Consider the following 15,440-nt stretch of genomic DNA (forward strand, 5'->3'; position numbering starts at 1 on the left):
ATTTTTTTCAATTATTTGTTGAGATTCCGATGGAGTGTACAAGGCTTTGAAGCAGACATGTTTATAAGGCATGGTGCCCTATGTGGATGTCACATAGCATGTTGATAGCTCTCAATGGCATGCAAGCTAAGGCTAAGACATTAGCAGTCCCTCCACACAAAGGGAGTTCCTAATCCTAATGGCACTGAATAAAAGACTGGAAACTTAATTGAAGAGAAGTGGGGGAACTCAGCAGAGGTGTTACCCAGGACTGCTGTTTAAGCAAGTGCTCAAAGGGAGAATCAGGAGCAGCCAGGATTAATGCTGGACTGAACAAGGCAGGAATTCCCTCTATTTACACACCACAAATAGCAACGTTTCCCTCACTTCTTCCAGAAAATTTACCGTAAACTGATAGAATCATTGAGATTTACAGCACAAGAGGAAGCCATTTGGCCCATCGTGTCCATACTGGCCAACAAGGAGCCATCCAGCCTAATTCCACTTTCCAGCTCTTGGTCTGTAGCTTTGTAGGTTACGGCACTTCACGTGCATATCCAAGTACTTTTTAAATGTTATGAGGGTTTCTGCCTCTACCACCCTTTCAGGCAGTGAGTTCCAGATCCCCACCACCCTCTGGGTGAAAATATTTCTCCTCAACTCCCCTCGAAACCTACCTCTTATGCTAAATCAGTGCCCCCTGGTTGTGGCCCCCTCAACCAAGGGGAATAGGGCCTTCCTGTCAACTCTATCTAGACCCCTCATAATTTTATACACTTCAATTAGGTCTCCCCTCAGCTCCTCCATTCCAAAGAAAACAACCCTAGCCTATCCAACCTTTCTTCATAATTAAAATTCTCCAGTCCAGGCAACATCCTCGTAAATTTCCTCTGTACCCTCTCTAGTGCAATCACATCTTTCCTATACTGCGGTGACCTGAACTGTACACAGTACTCCAGCTGTGGCCTCACTAGTGTTTTATACAGTTCCAGCATAACCTCTCAGCTCTTAGATTTCTGTGCCTCAGCTAATAAAGGCAAATATCCTGTATACCTTCTTGACCACCTTATCTACCTGTCCAGCCACCTTCAGGTATCTGGACATGCACTCCAAGGTCCCACTGTTTCTCTACACTTCTCAGTATCCAACCATTTATTGTGTAATCCCTTGTCTTGTTAGCTTTCCCCAAATGCATTACCTCACACTTCTCCGGGTTGAACTCCATTTGTCACTGTTCCACCCACCTGACTAGTCCATTGATATCTTCCTGCAGTCTACAGCTTTCTTCTTCATTATCAACCACACGGCCAATTTCTGTACCGTCTACAACCTTTTTAATCATACCCTCTACATTCAAGTCCAAATCATTGATATATACCACAAAAAGCAAGGGACCTAGTACTGAGCCCTGTGGAACTCCACTGGAAACAGCCTTCCAGTCACAAAAACACCCATCGACCATTAACCTTTGCTTCCTGCCTCTGAGCCAATTTTGGATCCAACTTGCCACTTTGCCTGGGATCCCGTGGGCTTTTATTTTTGTGACCAGTTGTTGTATGTTTGGTTTGTCTGCTGCCCTTTTAATATACTTAGTCTAGTTTAGAGAGATTCTTTAATCTTGAGTACTTAGTTATAATGTAATAAAGGTTAATAATCTATGTACAACTTCACACCAGTCTGTGTGACTCCTCTGAAGCCACTCTGTATCTCTCTTCAAGTCTCTCTCGCATGTGATCTCTTACATCATCACAGTAGGAGGTATTCTTTACACTTCCTCAACATTAACCCTTTCAGATAAAAGCAAAATACTGCAGCTGCTGGAAATCTGAAATAAAAACAGAAAATGCTGGAAATACTCAGCAGGTCTGGCAGCATCTGTGGAGAGAGAAGCAGAGTTAACGTTTCAGGTCTGTGACCTTTCATCAGTACTAGCAAAGGTTGACCCTTTCAGACCCTTATACTACACCAGTCTGCCATCCTAGGCTTTTATCAAAAGCCTTGCTAAAATCCATATAGACTACATCAAAGGCACTAATTAATCCTCATTAACCCTCTTTGTTGCCTCCTCAAAAAATTCAATCATATTAGTCAGACATGACCTTCCCTTAACAAATCCGTGCTGACTGTCTGTAATTAATCCGGTCTTTCTAAATGAAGATTTATCCTGCCCATCAGAATTTTTTCCTATAATTATCCCATCACCAAGGTTAGACTGACTGACCTGTAATTACTTGGTCTATCCCTTTCGCCCTTTTTAAACAATGGTACAATGTTAACTGTGCTCCAGTCCTCTGGCACCACACTTGTAGCCAGAGCAGATTAGAAAATGTTGTCAGAGCCTCTGGTATTTCTTCTCTTGCTTCCCTCAACAGCCTAGGATACATTTCATTCAGGCCTGGGTATTTATCCACTTTCAAAGATGTTAAACCCCTGAATACTTCCTCTCACTATGTTAATTTCATCTAATATTTCACACCCCTCCTCCCATGGTGCAATGTCTGTATCGTCCCTCTCTTGTGAAAAGAGACGCAAAGTATTCTTAAGGAAGCCCAGGTGGGTCACACCTTGTACCTAGGTCTTTTCCTTAATACTCCAGCAATGCAGCATCTAGGTTTAAAAACCTAGCAATTTGTTTCACTGTAAACTCAAATACCATGAACATGACATGAATATTTACCAGAACCACAGGATATATGGCGGAGGGAGGTAGCACATGATCCCTTAATAGTCCACAATCACACTCATCCTTCTCCTTAGACACACATTCATTGTGGAGCTGTCAATACAAAAGGGAGGTTATTACTGAGTTGTACACATAGGCTAGAAATTCAGGTTATTTGGTGCTATCCATTTAGGTTAGCTACTCAAATAATTGGGTCGTCTGACCATTAATGCTGCCCTCTATGATGTTTAGTAGCAATTGAGCAAAGGTCTTTTTTTTTAAACCCTAGAGTGGGTAAAGCTGAAATGATCCAGGATTCAAATCAGTGAGTGAGCCAAGCTGATCGACTAGTTTGGAAATGAGCTGGAGAGCAGGAGTTGCTGAGAGATGAACAGAGAATAAGTCAGAGAGCAGAAAGAGCTGATATTACTAGAATTACAAAGAATTTAACAGCCCAGAAACAGGCACAACTGGTCTATGCCAGTGTTTCTTCTCCACGAGTCTCTCCCACCCTACCTCATCTAACTATCAACATATCCTTCTATTCTTTTTCCCCCAAATGTACAAGAAGTTTCTTCTGAATTCCCTATTGGATTTATTAGTGACTACCTTATAATTGTGGTCCCTAGTTTTGCACTCTACCACAATTGGGATCATCCTTACCTCTATCCTATTAAGCTCCTTCATAATTTTGAAGACCTCAATCAGGTCACCCCTCAGTCTTCAGAGAAAAAAAGCCCCAGCCTATTCAATCTTTCCAAATAGGTATAACCTCTCAGTTCTGGTACCACCCTTGTAAATCTTCTTTGCACCTTGTTCAGTGCCTCTACATCCTTTTTCTAACAATGGAGACCAGAACAGCACACAGTACTGCAAGTGTGGTCTAACCAAGGTTCGATACAAGTTTAACACAGCTTCTCGGCTTTTAAATAATATTCCTATTATTAAATTGACTGATATTACTAAAACTACAGAGATGTTTCCTGTTATTACTAAGGATAATTGATGTTTATAAAATTGCTGATGGAACTAAATTTAAGAATTAGACATTAAGGGCCGGATTTTCAAACCCTGTTGAGAGTGAGTGCGGAGGCAAGCGCGGTTTGAAGATCGTATTTTCAGAGGTCGGCACTGGTTCCCACCATCTCCGGAACGTGATGCTGTTTTTAAACTGCAGCTGGCAGAGAGGGCACAGGTCGGGCGTCCGTGTCCAATTAAGTGCCTGTTGAGCTGATTAAAGCGCTCATTAACAGGCTTGTCAGGAGCAGGGAGCTATTGTTATAGTCTGGGAGTGGGGAAAACGCCATGGGGTTGTAAAGACGTGAGCAGTGTGGAGGGACATGAGGGTGATGGGAAGGGCTGATTAAATTCAAGCAGAGACAGCAAATAAAGCTCAGCTGCCTCAGGTGTGTCTCAGTGTAGATATTGATGAAGTTGGAAAAGTTAAATGTTACATTGCAGAGTGCCAGGAAACCCGATAGGGAAATCAGCCTGCTGGCATCACTGTGGCACTTGGGGTTAACATAGGAAGGCCTGGTGAGTATTCAAGGCCCAGCTGAGGGAGTTCAGATGGGAACAGGCTGCTCTGACATTGGACACAGCAGTCAGGATGAGCTGCGGCAGATGCAACCTCCCGGACAGCAGGAGGCCAGAGAAGCACAGCGGGGGCGCTGCAAGGGGAGGAAGGCACTACCCACGACATCGGCTGCACAACCCAAGAGTCAGCAACCTGCAAATGACAGAGTGCCAGTGCTGTGGGAGGCTGTGTCTATCCAGGCAGATGGTCTCGATCCTGTGTGCTCTGATCCACAATGACCTGAGGCCTCACGGCCCCCATGGCAGTCTCCTACCTGCAGCCGTCAAGGTCTCCATCACCCTGAACTTCTATACAGCTGAGTCATTCCAGGCATCAGCTGTGGACCTAGGTGGCATCTCACAGTCGGCAGCTCAATAGGCCATCAGACAGGTCATGATGCCATTTTCAGGAGGTCAGGGGACTACATTCACTCTGACACAGATGAGCCGGTGCTGGCACAGAGGGCATTGGGGTTAGATACCATCAATGGATTCCTTCAGGTTCAGGGCATCATTGATTGTATCCATGTGACCAGCAAGACAACCAATGACCAGCCAGTGAGATCCATCAACAGGAAGGGTTTCCACTCCCTCAACATCTAACCATGAAAGAGCTTCCTCCATGTGTATGCTCACTTTCTCGGCAGCTGCCATGATTCCTTCATCCTCTGCCAGTCCAGGCTGCCTCAGTCCTTCACTCCAAACTCCAAAGTGCATGGCTGGTTCCAAGGGGACAAGGGAAGTCCCCTGAAGAGATGGCTACTGACCCCTTTATGGAAACCCCAGACAGAGGCACAGAGGTGAAACAACCAATGCCAGCTGCTCAGCAGGTCAACCATTGAGCAGACCATCGGGTTCCTGAAGATGCAATTCTGGTGCCTGGATCAGTCGAGTGGAACTCTCCAATACCCTCCTGCAAAGGTCTCGGTCATTGGGGTGGTCTGTTGCGCTTTCCATAACATGGCCCTCCAGGGAGGTGTGGACCTTGAGGACAGTGAGGCCTTGGAAGGAGACAGCTCATTGGAGGTTGGAGCAGGAGGTGAGAGAGGAGGAGGAAGATGGAGCGGAGGGAGATAACACTGAATTGAGAGGTGCCCCTGCTGCACGACAAGGTGGCCTCCTCCTACCACTCTCCAGGAAGAGGACCTCCCTCCTCTCCCTCACAGCCTCCAGCATTAGACCCAGGTGAACATCGATGAAGCGAGGGTCTGTCCTGCCCCTAGTGCCAGGCCTACAGCTCCTCTATGACATCTCACTTCCCTCTGGTGCAGTGGAAGGCAGATCTATCCCTCAGGACAACCAGCAGCCTCGGTGATGGCTGCCGTGGAAGTCTACATGAGCTCCACACTTGATCTGACCCACTGCCATTTTCAATCGCACTGGCTCCAAGAGGACAGGAAACCTGTCTCCAGACCAAATAAGGGCTTCCCCAATTGAAAATTTCAATCTGAATCAGCTTCCCAGAGGAGGCAGGTTTTAGACCCAAACCAGATCCAGCTCCTGTTTCCCACCTCCATAATGAAAATCTGGCTCTATGATGTTGACTAATATAACTAAAATTACACCCGTAACTACTGCCTTCCGTGTTGATTTGGTTGCTGTGAGGCGACTATGGAGTGACCTCTCCATGGCGCATGCCTGGGCGGATGTATGGAGGTTGTGAGTTGCCCAAGCGTCAAAACCCACCTCTCGGCCTTCCTGGTGGGGTCCAAAGGAGTGCAGAGCACGACGTTTGGCACCAGTATGGCTGCAGGAACTGCCGGAAACATGCCAAAGGTGACACATGACCACTTTCAGGGTTCCGCTCCGGATTTTCTGTTATGGTTTACTCCTTTAGCCTTGGTCTCTCCCGAGACGCCCACAAGGCAGTGGGGTTGTTGGGGCCCCTACACAGGGGTAGGTGGATGCCGGTGGGAGGAGGTGGAGGGAAGGGGGGAAGGGGGTGCGGGGGGTGCGAGGAGGAGAAGTGCGGTGGGAAGGGGTGGAGGGAAGGGGGTGTGGGGGGAGCTGGGAGGGGGGGCTGCAGGGGGTAGGGGAGAGGGGTTCAGGGGAAAGGGGTGCGAGGGGAAGATGGTGCAAGGGGGAGCTGGGAAGGGGGTGCAAGGGGGAGCTGGGAAGGGGGTGCAAGGGGGGTGGGGGGAAGGGGGTGCGAGGGGGGTGAGCTGGGAGTGGGGAGGGGGGCTGAAGGGGGTGCAGGTAATAAAACATTGCATCAGCTCCCACCATTGTCCCTTTTACAAAGGTGTACTACTACTGGGATCGGGATCGGGATCCGAGCCAGAGTTGTGGGGAAAGTTTGTGTGGAAACAGCGCGGAGTCGCCGAGTGAGCGGGAGCCGCTGCCGGGACCATGTGGCCGCTCTTCCTCCTGATCGCTGCCGTGGACGGGCTCCCCGAACACAGCCAAGTGGCCTTCCAAGCTTGGCCACCACTGGCAGGGTCTTCATCAGCAGTCCTTTCCCGGATTGCCAGCCGTTCACCCTGTCTCTGCGGTGAACTCCTCTCCCAGCCTTACGCAACCACCGCCCTGGACGCCGCCCCTTTACAAGGGCTACAATTAATATGTTGCACAAACACGATGCCCGGTGAGTTAGCATTTATTCTGGAACATACTAAGTTTAGTTTTCTGTCGTTCTTTATGCATGTAAGAAAGCTTACTAAAGAAACCTCTAACAAACATTAGAAAGGTTGCTATAACTTCTACAGTACCTGTAAACTATTCAGTTGCTGCTCTCCCAGATGCTAAAGTAATTTCTATCACTAATTACTGATATGACTTAAATTAATGTTATAATTATGACTTATCAGGAAGTTACATGTACTACCAATTACTGATATCACTAAAATGACATTTTATTCCTGACAGCTACTGACATTGCTAAAATTAAAGCATTATTAAGAATGAAGAGTTTGACTAGGAGTGACTCACAGTGTTGTGGCACCAGACACAGTGCAGACCAGTCAGCCGCTGAAAGCTCTTGATGGTTTTTGGGCAGCTACCGCAGGTGATGTTGCAGTTCCCTTCGACCCACATGTGTTTCATGACCTGAAACGAGAATTGCAAGATGTTTGAAGAGAATTGCTCTTTAAATCAATTTTTTTTTGCCAAACAAGCCAGGATTCACATTGATCCAGTGACAAAGCCATTCTGTGGTGAACACCCTAGATAGTGAGGTCCACCAGCATACTCCCTACACCAGAATGCTGCCTGTGGACCCAAACAACTTGCATTTATATAGCACCTTTAATGTAATAAAACGTCCCAAGGCGTTTATAAAACAAAATATGACACTGAGCCACAGAAGGAGATATTAGGTCAGGTGACCAAAAGCTTGGTCAAAGAGGTAGGTTTTAAGGAGTGTCTTAAAGGAGGAAAGTGAGGTGGACAGGCGGAGAGGTTTTCCCTCATCCAGCCTCTACTCAGCCCTACCTCCTCCCCAGTGCAAACCTCCAGACAGGCCCCTCCAAATTGGACATTCTACTCAAAAACCAGACAGTTTGGTCCACAATTAGATTTTGCACTGTTCAACCAGATGGTCCACTCTTGGGCCACAAGGTCCAATCTGAAAATCAGACAGTCTACACCGTCCAAAATCAATCTGACAAACTGGAAAACAACAAAAACAACAAGTTATATTTGCATAGTGCCATTAAATGGAATAAATTGTCCTAAGGCATGTCACAGGAGCATTATAAAACCAAGTATGACATTGAGCCACATAAGGAGATTTCATGCCAAGCACAGATTTAAGGTGATTGGTAGAAGGATTAGAGGGGAGATGAGGAAAAGCTTTTTTACCCAGAGGGAGGTGGGTGTCTGGAATTCGCTGCTTGGGACCGTGGTGGAGGCAGAAATCCTCAATTCTTTTAAAAGGTACCTGGACCTGCACCTGAGGTGCTGTAACCGGCAAGGCTATGGACCAGGTGCTGGAAGGTGGAATTAGATTGGGCAGCTAGTTTTTTCGGCCGGCACGGACACGATGGGCTGAATGGCCTCCTTCTGTGCCATAATATTTCTATGGTTCTAAGGAGATAGTAGGTCAGGTGACCAAAAACTTGGACAAAGGTAGGTTTTAAGGAGTGTCTTAAAAGGAGGAAAGTGAGGCGGAGAGGCGGAGAGGTGTAGGGAGGGAATTCCAGAGCTTGGGGCCTAGGAACTGAAGGTGTGGCCATCAATGGCGGAGTGATTAAAATTGGGGATGTTGAAGAGGCCAGAATTAGAGGAGTGCAGATATCTTGGAGGGTTGTGAGGCTGGAGGAGATTACAGAGATAGGGAGGGGCGAGGCCATGGAGGGATTTGAAAACAAGGATGAGAATTTTAAAATCAAGATGTTGCTTGACCGGGAGCCAATGTAGGACAGCGAGCACAGGGGCGATGGTGGAACGGGATAGGGTGAGAGTTAGGACACGGACAGCAGAGTTTTGAATGACCTCAAGTTTACGGAGAGTGGAATGTCTGAGACCAGCCAGGAGTGGGTTGGAATGGTCAAGTTTAGAGGTAACAGAGACATGAATGAGGATTTCAGCAGCAGAATGAGCTGAGACAGGGGTGAAGTCGGGCAATGTTACAGAGGTGGAAAGAGGTGGTCTTAGTGATGGCGCGAATATGAGGTCGGAGGCTCATCTCGGGGTCAAATATGACACCAAGGTTGCGAACAGACTGACTTGATCTCAGACTGTTGCCAGGGAGAGGGATGGAGTCGGTAGCTAGAGAATGGAGATTGGAGCGGGGACTGAAACGCTCAGTCCGCAAGCAGGACCCTGAGCTTCCGGTTGCTTGCCATTTCAACACTCCCCCCTGCTCTCATGCTCACATCTCTGTCCTGGGATTGCTGCAGTGTTCCAGTGAACATCAACGCAAGCTCGAGGAACAGCATCTCATCTACCGATTAGGCACACTACAGCCTGCCGGACTGAACATTGAGTTCAATAATTTCAGAGCATGACAGCCCCCCATTTTACTTACATTTTTAGTTATTTTTTCTTCCTTTTTTTTACATTCCTTTTTACATTTTTTACAATCTTTTTTTGCATTTATTTCATTTCATCTTAGTTTGTTCAGTTTGCTTACCCACTGTTTTTTTCAGGTTGTTTTTCTTCAGGTTTGCACTTGCTGCTGTTCAATATTCAGTATATTCACACCTAATCTGTACTAATGCTTTGTCTTTCAACACACCATTAACATATTGTTTGCCTTTGCTCCGTGACCTTTTGGTCAGCTATGTGGCCCGGTCCAATCTGCTCCTTCTCCTTTGTTATCTCTTGCCCCACCCCCACCTCACTTGTTTATAATCTGTGACTTTTCTAATATTTGTCAGTTCCGAAGAAGGGTCACTGACCCGAAACGTTAACTCTGCTTCTCTTTCCACAGATGCTGCCAGACCTGCTGAGTGATTCCAGCATTTCTTGTTTTTGTTTCAGATTTCCAGCATCCGCAGTATTTTGCTTTTATATTACTGAAAACAATGGCTTCAGTCTTCCCAATATTTAACTGGAGGAAATTTCTGCTCATCCAGTCCTGGATGTCGGATAAGCAGTTTGATAATTCAGCAACAGTGGAGGAGTGGAGAGAGGTGGTGGTGAGGTAGAGCTGGGTGTCATCAGCGTACATGTGAAAATGAACGCTGTACTTTCGGATGATATCACCAAGGGGAAGCATGTAGATGAGAAATAGGAGGGGGACAAGGATAGATCCTTGGAGGACACCAGAGGTAACGGTGTGGGAGCAGGAAGAGAAGCCATTGCAAGTGACTCTCTGGCTACGATTAGATAGATAAGAATGGAACCAGGTGAGAGCAGTTCCACCCAGCTGGACGACAGTGGAGAGGCCTTGGAGGAGGATGGTGTGGTCAAAGGCTGCAGACAGGTCGAGAAGGACGAGGAGGGAAAGTTTATCTTTGTCACAGTTACAAAGGATGTCATTTGTGACTTTGATAAGAGCTGTTTCAGTACTGTGACGGGAAACCTGACTGGAGAGATTCAAACATGGAGTTCCGGGAAAGATGGACATGGATTTGGAAGGCAACAACACGTTCAAGAACTTGAGAGGAAAGGGAGGTTGAAGATGGATGGTAGTTTGCAAGGGCGGTGGGCTCAAGGGTTGATTTTTGAGGCGAGGGGTGATGACAGCAGATTTAAAGGAGAAAGGGGCAACACCTGGAGAGAGAGAATTGTTGACAATATTGGCTAACATGGGGACCAGATAGGAAGTTGGGTGATCAGCAGTTTCGTGGGAATAGGATCGATGGAGCAGGAGGTGGGTCTCATGAACAAGATGAGAGGGCATGAGGGGAGATAGGAGAGAAACTGGAGAAAGATACAGGTTCAGGGCTAGGGTGGGGGGAGCTTTAGAGGAAGTTTGGCCCAATGGGCTAGTGGAAGGGAGGGATGTGGCAGAGGCAGCTGATTGGATGGTCTCGATCTTAGTGACAAAGATCTGGCAGTGGATGGTTAAACCAGTTGTCTGCCATATCCTTTCAAGTCTGTGTCCCTGGGACCTAACTGAGTGGAGATGAGGGCCATACTGGGGAAATGGCCAGGGAGAGAGAGAGAGAGTAATGGTTTTACTGGAGACTAGGGAAAAGGTGGAGGTGAGGGTGCAGTTGGCCAAATCAGTAGCTGCAGAAATGTTGTGGTGAACAGAGGGCCAAAGGCTAGATGGTTGTGATTTTGAAAGTACAGTTGAAAGTGAATTAGGGGGTAGTTTTTTTCTAGGGACAGAGGTTGAGAAGTCTTTCAGTGCAGAGGCTGAGAGACGAAAGCAGTGAAGATATTTCAGTGAGAAAATTTTTATCGTGCTTGGGAGGGCAGTAGATAACAGATGATTTTGAATGAGAGGTGAGAGGGTGGGACAAGGTGAGATGCTCAAAGGAGGAGAAAGTGCCAGAGGAGTAAGGCGTCAGGCCAAGGTGTGATTTGGTGATAAGCACCATACTGCCACCATGGGACCTGCAAGAGTGGGCCTGATTTTGCTGGTCCCCTTTGCCCTTGAGCTGGACTGCGTGCAGTGCTGTGCCCATCCAAGCCTCAGTGGGTCCAGGTTTCATGGGCCTGGTCATTTACATGGCCCAGTCACACCCTCAGCGCAGACCTGTCCTCCACCCTGGCAGAGCTAACACCAGGGCATGGACGAGGAAAGTCAGCCTCAGTTGCAGGCCCAAGTGGCCTCAGCAACGATTGCCACAGTTGATGCCTTCGGACTCCTATCCAAAAAAGAATGTCACCACAAAAGCGCCAGCTGATCCCTGAAGGGAGGAAAATGGGACCTCCCTGCTGACCCACTTGCTAAACATCTTTAATCTTGCACTCAGAGGGGCTGGACACAGGGCCTTAAGGCCTGCGTCTTTCGAGCAGTTTTCCAAATGGGTACCTTGCTAACCAAATTACAGGGAAACGAGGGAGGATAAGTGCCAGAAACCCAAGAGCAATGCAAAGGAGGCAGAGACTCGGCACCATTGACAGGGAAATTGGCTCCAATATCCTCAGGAAAGAAGGGGAGAAAATTAAGGGGTTTGGGGAGGAAAGTGTTGATACCTACAAAGGAATTCCTCTCAGCTCCCTATGTTGGGACACCTTCAAAATGTTTGTGAAGACTTTGTCTGGTTGGTATTTATGATGTTGGTACACAAATTGGTCGGGGGATTCTGGAATTCTCTCTCTTCCCATTACCATTTGAGGAACTGAGCTGTCATTCTCAATACACTGGAACATTCATTATCTGCACTCCAATTATCCACCTTCTTGATGACCCATTTTCACAGGACGAAGCCCTATGTGAGAGGTCACTCCATTGCACTGCTCATTTGTTGTTTCCATTTCGAGCTGAATGCAAGTATGGATACCTAGAAATGACTGTCTGTGTTAGGCATTGAACCATTAATATCACATTCAGCTGAAATTCCTCTGCCAACCATTTTATTTTAAGCCTACATCTATTATATGAAGAATCTTGTGTTTCTGTGCATTTCCTGTCCAAAACCTTCAGTTCCCTTTGCCACGATTATTGGTCATGCCTTCTATGCCAACATTTAACCCTGAAAATCCCAACGTACTCGGTTATAATGGGGATTTCCCGTGCAAACAACTCCGTGTAATGCTGCAGTTACAGGTTGCGGCAACTAGATGATGCTCAACTCCACTGTATCCTGACACACGGTGAGCAATGCCACCAGAGATCTACTAGTGCCTCTACTGTTACTTCGATTGCACTTGTTTTTATTCCCACCCATAGTGTATCATTGTGCCAATCATGAAAAAAAAATTGTATTAGTAGAATGCCTTTGAAACCTCAGGACATCCCAAAGCGCTTTCAAGCCAATGAAAAATTTTTGAAGTGTAGTTACGAATGCAACAGCCAATTTGCACACAGCAAGATCACACAAACAGCAATGTGATGATAACCAGAGCATTTGTTTCAGTGATGTTGATTGAGGGATAAATATTGGCCAGGACACTGGGGAGAACTCCCCTGTTCTTCAGAGTAGTGCCATGGGATCTTTCACATTCACCTGAGAGAACAGCCAGACCCTCAATTTAACACTTCATCTGAAAGACGGCACCTCTGGCAGTACTCACTCAGTACTGCACTGGACTGTCAGCCTGGATGATATGCTTCAGTCTCTGGAGTGGGACTCAAATCTACAACCTTCTGACTCAGAGGAGAGAGTGTGACACACGCAACCATGCTGACACCATGTACAGCAGCATCATCGACAGAGCAAATTTGGAGATTGATGGCTGTCTGCCAAGTTCTCTTACCCACTGGAAAAGGGATCCTCCCTAATCTCATGGATACTGGAAGTGACACTCTCAAGGTTCAGTGGATCTTAATGAATGATGACAGTGAACAGAGAGCTGGTATGTACTCGATGGGAGACCTTCTTCTGTGCCGTTATGACTCTATGTCTGTGTCTTTCAGTTGCCCTTGTTACCATGTTCATCACTTAAGGTTCCAAGTTAGAGGAAGCCTGGGAATGAACACTTTGCGATGTAAAGATGTCCCGCTCCTGAGTCATTGTGAATGGGCCGTACCCATTGTGAGGGGACGGCTTTGAACAGGGCCTAGCACTTCTCCATGAGGAAGGAATGAATGCTTAACTGGCTGACCAGTCACACCAGGGCTCTGGTCACACCTGGATCAGGCATGGCAGGGGGCACTGCCCGATAGCTGCCATCGCTTTTGCCCACAAACTGAAACAGTGGGTGGGGTAGGGGGTGAGGTCTTGTGGGGGAGAGGGATGGGATTGTCCTGACCAGAGTCATTTGAAACCTTCGCTGGAACGAAGATCTCAGGTCGTAAAGCTCAGATGCAAGTGCAACAAATGGACCCCCAACGTCTGGTTTGGTTTTCACAAATATCTGAGCAGCAAAGCCAAAAACGAGCTGCCAAGTTCCAAACCAGCTGGGTGGCAGTTGAATAAAAAGAATGGAAGAAAATAAACAATGAACATTCAAACAGAAACAAAGAAAATAAAGGCAAAGTCTTACATTTGTGTCCTTTATGGATTTTGCGTAAGTCCTGATACAGGATGAAGGAGCTTTTGAGGCACAGCGTTCGTGGACTGTGTATTTACAAACTGCAAAACAGCAAAGCATTTGGTTATTTTATTATCTGTTCACTTTGTCATGCTTAAAATTAGTCACCTTGGCAGGGAGGGATGGTGGCACAGTCTGCCAATACCTCCAAATAAATGCCACTGTTCAGTCAGCCCAGTAGATGGGCAGTGTGGTAAAGAGTAAGGATATGGGTAAGGGTACAGGCAAGGATAAGGGTAAGGGTATGGCTAATGGTATGGGTATGGGTAATGTTATGAGTGTGGGTAAAGGTAAGATTAAGGGTCATGGTCCATGAGGCTTGAGGGAGCAAGTATGTAAAATTTTGTCCAGTGTTTTAGTGTAAGTTAGTGTGTAGAGAAAAAAAAACTTGCAACAAACTAAAAAGCAGATATAAATAATCTATACTGAGATGGCAGAGCAGGTTGTGTGTCTGGACTGCAGTGTGTGGGAGTTTATGGACAGCGAGACTGTCCCAAGTGAACACATCTGCAGTAGATGTCCCCATCTCGAATCTATGGAATGTGAGTTGGAGACACTCCGATACATAACAGTATCAGGTATCAGGCAGTATCAGGGCAATTTGCTCCAGACTTAGGTCACACCTTACAAAAAGGTATAGTTTCAGAATGGGGTTAGTGTGGCTGATAGTGTACAGAGTAAAGGGAACCCAGGTGAGATACAGAATGAGGAACCACAGAAACTGATCCTATCCAACAGGTACGATATACTTGCTACCTGTGAGGATAAGGATAAAGACAGTCGGAAGGAAAGCCAGAATGTGGAACAGGAGGCTGTCCAAAGTGAGGAGGAGGAGGGGAAGGAGATAGGGACACCTAATGTGGTAGTTGTAGGGGATTTAATAATTAGAGGGGATAACAAGCTTTGTAGGCAGGATTGGATCCATGTTGGCACCAACAATATAGGGAAGAGTAGGCAAGAGGTCCTGTTTGAAGAGTACAAGAAACTAGGAGCTAAAGGACAGGACCTCAAAGGTTATAATCTCAGGATTATTACCCCCGCCATGTACAAATTGGCATAGGAATAAGCAGATTAGGGAGATGAACACATGGCTGAAGGAGTGGTGTGGGAAGAAAGGTTCCAGTACTGGGACAGGAAGGAACTGTACATTGGGATGAACTCCACCTGAACTGGGTTGGGTCCAGGGTCCTGGCGGAAAGGATAAAAGGATAAATAGGGCGGTCACAAGGACTTTAAACCAGTAAATGGGGGGAGGGTTTAGGTGAAAAGATCGCATTAATAATAGGTCAAAAACAAACAGAAGGGAAGTGAGTAGGGTAACAGTCAGAAATTGTGCTTTAGGCACCACAGGTGAAGGGAAAACTAAAAGATGTAAAGTAATTAAACCAGGAGAGAGAAATAGGAAACGTGTGAGTAAAACATTATAGCAGAAGGACAGGTTAGGGTGTGTGGCATAAACAAGCACTCTTTATACAAACACACCGAGTATAATGAACAGTAATGAATTGCAGGCACAAATTCAGCTTTGAGGGTATGACATGGTAACCATTACTGAGACATGACTGCAAGACGGTCAGGACTGGGAACTAAATATACCAGGTTATAAGATCTACAGGAAAGATAGGGAAAATGGTAGAGGGGGAGGAGTAGCTTTAATGATTAAGGATGAAATCACGTCAATGATGAGAGA

The 15,440-nt window shown here is 46.6% G+C and overlaps 1 protein-coding gene across 4 annotated transcripts in view; it reads right to left on the reverse strand.

Moving 5' to 3' along the window:
• Positions 1-15,440, reverse strand: part of LOC137358667 (diacylglycerol kinase beta-like) — a 157,396-nt gene that overhangs the window by 40,227 nt on the left and 101,729 nt on the right. For all 4 annotated transcript variants that reach the window (XM_068024816.1, XM_068024815.1, XM_068024817.1 and 1 more), the window contains exons 10-12: positions 13,703-13,791; positions 7,145-7,261; positions 2,657-2,755 (exon numbers count right to left, since the gene is read on the reverse strand). In XM_068024816.1, coding sequence (XP_067880917.1) covers positions 2,657-2,755; positions 7,145-7,261; positions 13,703-13,791 — 305 coding nt within the window. The remainder of the gene's footprint in view (positions 1-2,656; positions 2,756-7,144; positions 7,262-13,702; positions 13,792-15,440) is intronic.

The sequence above is a fragment of the Heterodontus francisci genome, chromosome X (assembly GCF_036365525.1).
Source record: "Heterodontus francisci isolate sHetFra1 chromosome X, sHetFra1.hap1, whole genome shotgun sequence".
In the NCBI taxonomy this organism is placed as follows: domain Eukaryota; kingdom Metazoa; phylum Chordata; class Chondrichthyes; order Heterodontiformes; family Heterodontidae; genus Heterodontus; species Heterodontus francisci.